The sequence below is a fragment of the Glycine soja genome, chromosome 14 (genome assembly GCF_004193775.1).
Source record: "Glycine soja cultivar W05 chromosome 14, ASM419377v2, whole genome shotgun sequence".
Taxonomy (NCBI): domain Eukaryota; kingdom Viridiplantae; phylum Streptophyta; class Magnoliopsida; order Fabales; family Fabaceae; genus Glycine; species Glycine soja.
Window position 1 is genome coordinate 44,020,992 of NC_041015.1, and position 6,099 is coordinate 44,027,090.

Here is a 6,099-nt window from a genome sequence, read left to right on the forward strand (position 1 = left end):
TGCTTCCTACAAAAATATCTAATTTCTTTCAAGTCAAACATGGGAGAAAAATATTAGTGATACCAAGAGATACTTCAAACTTTGCTTTGTTGTGCTAGTCATTTTGTGATGTGTCTTTTGGAACGATTCTTTTGTTTTAAATTTAAGAATCTATATTAGAGATATTAAAGTTGCACTTTGTAGCTATTATCTTAATTATCTCGTATTCAAACCAGTTCATGAAAGTTAGCTAAGATATGTTTTTGAAGAAAATTAAATAAATAAATATCTAATTAATCTATATATGCAGGATACCTTTCAGCGATGTACTCTACTTATTTCTATAGAATCCCTAGCTAGGTGGCTACGAGAAGCAAAATGCTCAACAAAGTTAACAAATTAAATTGCATTTCTAACGTTTCAAAATTAACCAAAACTACAAACGACTAAATTAATTATAAAATGACTAATTAATCAACCACGAACCGTTCTAATAGGATGCCCAGGCACCCCAAAAATGTTACACGCTGGACCTGATCTTACATTACTACTGTTCAAACACTTCTTCACTCTACCACTACCAGCTACAACAACATCACTACCCTGTTCCGTAGAAAGCTCATCAGCAACAATGCCTAGCCTCATTCTCTTCATCTTCATCAAACCTACCATTACTAGTAATATCATTATCATGAGTAACGTTATCAATAATATCAGCCGCTTCATGTGGACTAGGTGTTGCTTCTTCAAAGTACTCATCATGGTCATCAAAGGGAACGTTAACAAGCTGCAATGTGAGTCTGCCATTGGCACTATGTGCACGAAAGTACTCATGGTGCTTCACCTTTTCCTCTTTCAAAATCAACCTTCCCTCGTTTGTGTAGTACCTCTTCAACACCCATGGCATGTGTGAGGCCAGGTTCTGAGTTCGAGCTAGTAAGGGTATAGGGGGAGGGAACACTTTGTTCTCTTTCATTTTGATGTTGTTCTTGACCTTGGTTTTGTTTCCTGCATCGTTGGATTTAAAGGACTGGTGGTTATCAATGACATGGTCTATGTTTTGGAGGTCCGTGCAGCTCTCAGTGCCAATGTAGTCGTCACTGTTTGGAGGAAATGTGATGCTGCTCATGACCATAATGGGTTTTGAAGGTGTAGAAAATATGAAGACAAGAGTTTGGTACCCTTTAATACCCTTTGGCTTTATATACTAGGAACAAATAGAGAGATAGAGAAGTATAAGTCCTTGTAAAAACTAGAGTGAAAAATTGAAAGAAATGAAGAAAAGTCATTGAAATAGATGATGTAATAAATACTTAATTTGATGTGACAAAAAAAAGAGATAAAAACAAATAAAGAGTGTCAATGAGATATTTGGAATATTAAGATATCAAAATATCATTACCGAAATTCAAAATTATAAGAAGGGAATGGATGAATATAATAGAGAAGGGGGAGGAAGTGTAAAAGTAAAAAAAGTGAATGATGTTTGGAGCTAGGAGAAAGGGATGGGGTTGAGGAGTGTGTGAATGATGTTTTATGTATGTTACAATAAATTACCAGGACAGCAAGGCGAGGAGTTCAAGTGGCTAGGTTTTCGTGAAGGGGTTGGTGACGATATTATGAAGAGAGGATCGATGAAAATATTCAACAAAGACCGCTATTGACGTCAAGGTTGAGTTTCAAGTGTGGTTCTCTGGCTTTATGAGTATCAAAATCTGATTCATCTTAGTGGCCAGTGAATATTTCAAATCAGAAGACAAATTAAAGGACAAACAGAAGAGGGCACAAGACACATATCACCACATTTCATATGAAGAATGAAATAGTAAAATAGCCAAAAATAGATTTATATTAGCTTAGCCAAAACAACACTCTTATTCGGACAAAAATTAAGGTAGTACTAGCTAGTATATAAATTCCTTATTCATATCAAACTCAAGTTATCATGGTAACTACATATAGCATTTTATATATAAGTAACATTATTCATATATACTACTAATTAGCAAAGAAAATAGGCAAAGAGTTTATTTTTATACATTATCATAGTCAAAAAATTTACTGACAATAACAAAGTCAACAATTTACTCTAAGAATTTCAGCTGAATGCCAATATAAGTAAATAGACTATATATTTACTCATGCAAATAACACAAAACCTCTCAAAGTAAGATAGAGAATATGATACTATTTATGCAGTGGGTAGTTTTCGATGAACAGGGCATAGATTTAACATGAAACATTGAAATGTACTTGGGACATGTATGTCGGTATGTGGATTGAACCAAGTGTTAATAGGTATTTCACGCATTGGTCATCAATTAATAATCCTGAGTTCCATGAAATACAATTGTTCATGTGGCAATGGCAGTTTCCAAATTAATATGATTGTGCCGTCAAATGTAATTCTGGTATTTCTTTTATTAAATAGCAATATATGCAGAAAGGAGGATCAAATTATACTGGTATCATTTTAACAATTATTATATTATTTTATAATTTTTTACTAAATAATATTTTCATAAAACTTACCATTAAATTGAAAAAAAATTTCACATATAAAATGTTATATTAATCCAAAAGTATTTATATTGTTTATATAAATTCAAATCTATGGGATATAAACATTCTACAATATATTAATCATTTGATTATATTTATATTATTTTTTAATTTTAAAAAATATAATTATTTAATTTTAAAAAATTGACATAAATAACCTTGATAATATATAAATATAATTCAATAGTTGGATTAATAAAAATCACATTGTTTTAAAAATGGTGTAATAACTTCAAAAATTATATGGTGTAATTTGATTATATATATATATATATATAAAGCAAATGACACCTAGGATTATCCTACAAGACATAATATTTTGCTAGGAACTACCTCTCTGTTAAATAACAATCATTTTAATTAATTTGTAATAATAAAGAGAATGCAACAAAGGGAAGCATTTACGGGTTAGAAAGGTTTGCTTTTGTTCTCGCATTGAAGAAAATAGTGCTGGCATTGCCAGTTCTCACACAATCGATGCCCCCAATTTTATATATGATAGAAGAGCATAATTGAAATTCAAAAACCAAATTCCAAAGTTTACAAGTAAAAATCACAATTGACATAAAAGAAAATCTAAAAGTACATAAGAATGCAATCAATTTTGATATTTATTTGTAAGAGAGATCCAGAAAAGAACAGAAAAACGGACACAATGAAAACTACCTGAAAAGAAGGAATAATTTTTATAAAAATTACTAATATGAAAATAAATAAAATAAAATTAAAAGAATTAAGGGGGCTATAATATTATGTATACCTGCCTATCAACCCAGAAATATGGAAGTTCAATTCAATTTGGATGAAGCGTATACATAACTCTTTGCACAGAAGCAAGTACTCAATTGGGACAAAACAGGAGTAAGAAACAAATGGAAGAAGCACACCAACAGGGATCCTTTTATATAATAAGGTTAAGATGACAGATAAGCATCAAAATAATGATAACGTACTCGTAAAAGGGGACAAATTTTAAGGGGTGGCATATATATCTCTCATGTTAAATAATAAATATGAGGAGAAAATGAAAAACGATTGGTACAAGATTTAATTTTGATATCATCTTGTCGCATGCTTTTATCAATTAATTATTCTTAAAATAATACTAAAAAATGCAGCTTATGTGGCTCTCGTTCTGATAACTTTGCCACTTCATTCTGCCAAAATTTTCGGGTATTAAAATGAAGGGAAAAAAACTTACTTTTATCTTGTACTTTTTAATGTAACAAAAAAAATGAGAAAGAGCTTTATCCTTTTTTTTTTCTTAATAATAAATAAAAGTGTGAAAGCAAATCTATTAAACAGGAAATAAAAGAGAATATAAAGAAAAATATTAATTATACAAAAATTTCAAAATGTTCTTAATTAGTCAGATTTTTTGTTATAGGACTTAGTCAAAGAGTTAGAATACATATTTGTAATTTATTTAAGCATTTAAATAAGATATATGCTAAGAAATGAAAATATTGATGAAAATTATAGGAGGATTTAAATTTATTTTGATTTATTTCTTTATTATTTTTCAGTTTTATTTAATTTCATCTTAAAATAATACTAGTACTACACAAGATTGGAGATAATTAATGCATTTGAATTTCCACCAGAACTTTAGTATACATCCTTATCTTCTTCAATTCCTACACTACCACGTATGTCATCCACATAATCGGTAATTAATTAGCACGAGGTATTTATGGGACGGGAGAAGAATGTTGTCAAACTTGGAAGAGGAACGAGATCGTAACTAAAGATGGTAATACAACTCATAAAAGTTATATGCATATATGAAAAATTATATTTATAGGCATACACAAACGTAAAAAAAAAAATACAAACAAAAAAATTAACTCATAATATAACTCATAACACAAAATTACATTTATAGGCATACACCTTCTTAAAATTATATAATGTTTTATTTAGTTTTATTACTATTATTAGTCGGTTTATTATATTTTAATTACAATTATTTTAACTTATTATATCATGCTTTATTTAGTATGTTTATTATATTTTTTGTCAGAATTAATTTATTTAGCTTTCATAAATAACTGTCCAAACCCACCTTTGACTCAATTTTTGGACAATCTTTCACAAATAACTGTTCAAAACCCACCTTAGACTCAATTTTTGGACAAAATGCAAGTTGAGGCGCAAGGTCCAACAGATGAAAATAGACAAAAGGTTAAAAAGAAAAGAAGAAAAAAACACTCTGGAACCTAAGAGGACGCAGCAAACGCCAACCAGACTCATCACTCCATATCCGGCGATGGCGATGGCATTGTCCGGCGATGGCGATGGCGATGGGGACATCTATTATTTTATTAATGTTATAAATTGATTATTATTTAAAATAAAAGCTTAATGGGTATGCAAAGTCAATGTAGAAGTTTTTGAAAAACCCTAATAACACATTCTCTAATATTTTTCATAAAAAAAAAGAAACACATTTTTTCTAGTAATATATATTATCATTATTAGCTTTAATTTGTCAAAAACCACAAAATTGTGTCTTGCTCATTTTTTTTTAAACAAAAAAAAAAGGTGAGCTGGGTCAGAGAGTTCATCAAGATCAAGGTAGCCTCAACATTCAATGAGACCAAAATAATCTTTATTGACTAAAAGGCATCTCACTCATTATTAATGAACTCTAGTTTTGAATTTTGAGTTTGTAGTTTTTAATAAATTTTAATTAACATAGAAAATAGAAAATTAATTGTGGTAGAGTGAGTTTATTGTCGAACTACAATTAAATTTTCAGTTTTATGTGTTTCCTTTTTAATAAAAAAAAGGATGAAATAATTATTTGAGATTATTTAATTTGCTCAATTAACTTAAGGTAAATATTTTTTTAATATCTATATTAGAACTGTAGTAAGATTAAATTTTTACTCATTCTTCATTAACGCACATAATTAACCTTGCAACATTATTGGTAGTTGATATCGGTATTACTTTAATAGTCATTTTATTCTTGCCGCCACATCAATGACATCATCATATATGAGTGATACAATTTATATGTCGGTATCGTTTTTTCTATGACTGGATTCGTGTTGTAACATTTCTATATGATTTTATCTTTGTTGGCTCTCACACTTGCCACACATTATTCCCAATAGATAAAGCTCAGGTGAAATTCACTGAAAACACTGATCTACATTTCACGGTTCCACCCAGTAAAGTGAAGTATATGTAGAAGCTCACATAGAGTTCAGACAACAGATAAGCAAAATGGAACTTTTCTCCGACTCCGAACCAGTTTAACAAGTCTTTTGAGGTATTTGAATTGTTTTTCGTAACATATATAACTAAACATTGCATGGCCAAAAATACAATAGCCCTTTCAAGAAATTATTACATAATCTCGGATTACCATGTGTCATGGTCTCGGTCTCAATTAATCTATACGTAACATATAACCAAGTTTTCAGTTTAAGAAAAAGAATTAATTAACAAATTGGATCAGGTGTCATGTGAATAATAACTGGGCACCATGTAATGATTTCTTGTGCAACAAAGGAACCTCACTGTTTAAATGAGATCACTGCTAAAAAA

General features: G+C 29.7%; 1 protein-coding gene across 2 annotated transcripts; it reads right to left on the reverse strand.

The window, feature by feature from the left end:
• Nucleotides 1-351: 351 nt before the first annotated feature.
• On the reverse strand, nucleotides 352-3,471 carry LOC114384649. 2 transcript variants are annotated; one of them, XM_028344357.1, is made up of 2 exons: nucleotides 3,302-3,471; nucleotides 352-1,186 (listed from the first exon to the last, which is right to left on the reverse strand). In XM_028344357.1, exon 2 carries the CDS (start codon nucleotides 1,112-1,114, stop codon nucleotides 602-604), a length of 513 nt encoding a protein of 170 aa, XP_028200158.1. In that variant the 5' UTR covers nucleotides 1,115-1,186; nucleotides 3,302-3,471; the 3' UTR covers nucleotides 352-601. The 2 variants fall into 2 exon arrangements, with proteins under 2 accessions (XP_028200158.1, XP_028200159.1); XM_028344358.1 differs by lacking the exon at nucleotides 3,302-3,471 and adding an exon at nucleotides 1,537-1,868 and having other exon boundaries at nucleotides 352-1,177.
• Nucleotides 3,472-6,099: the final 2,628 nt, after the last annotated feature.

What these genes read in the sequence shown, in the direction of transcription:
- LOC114384649 (XM_028344357.1), bottom strand. Translation starts at nt 1,114, where the DNA reads ATGGTCATGAGCAGCATCACATTTCCTCCAAACAGTGACGACTACATT.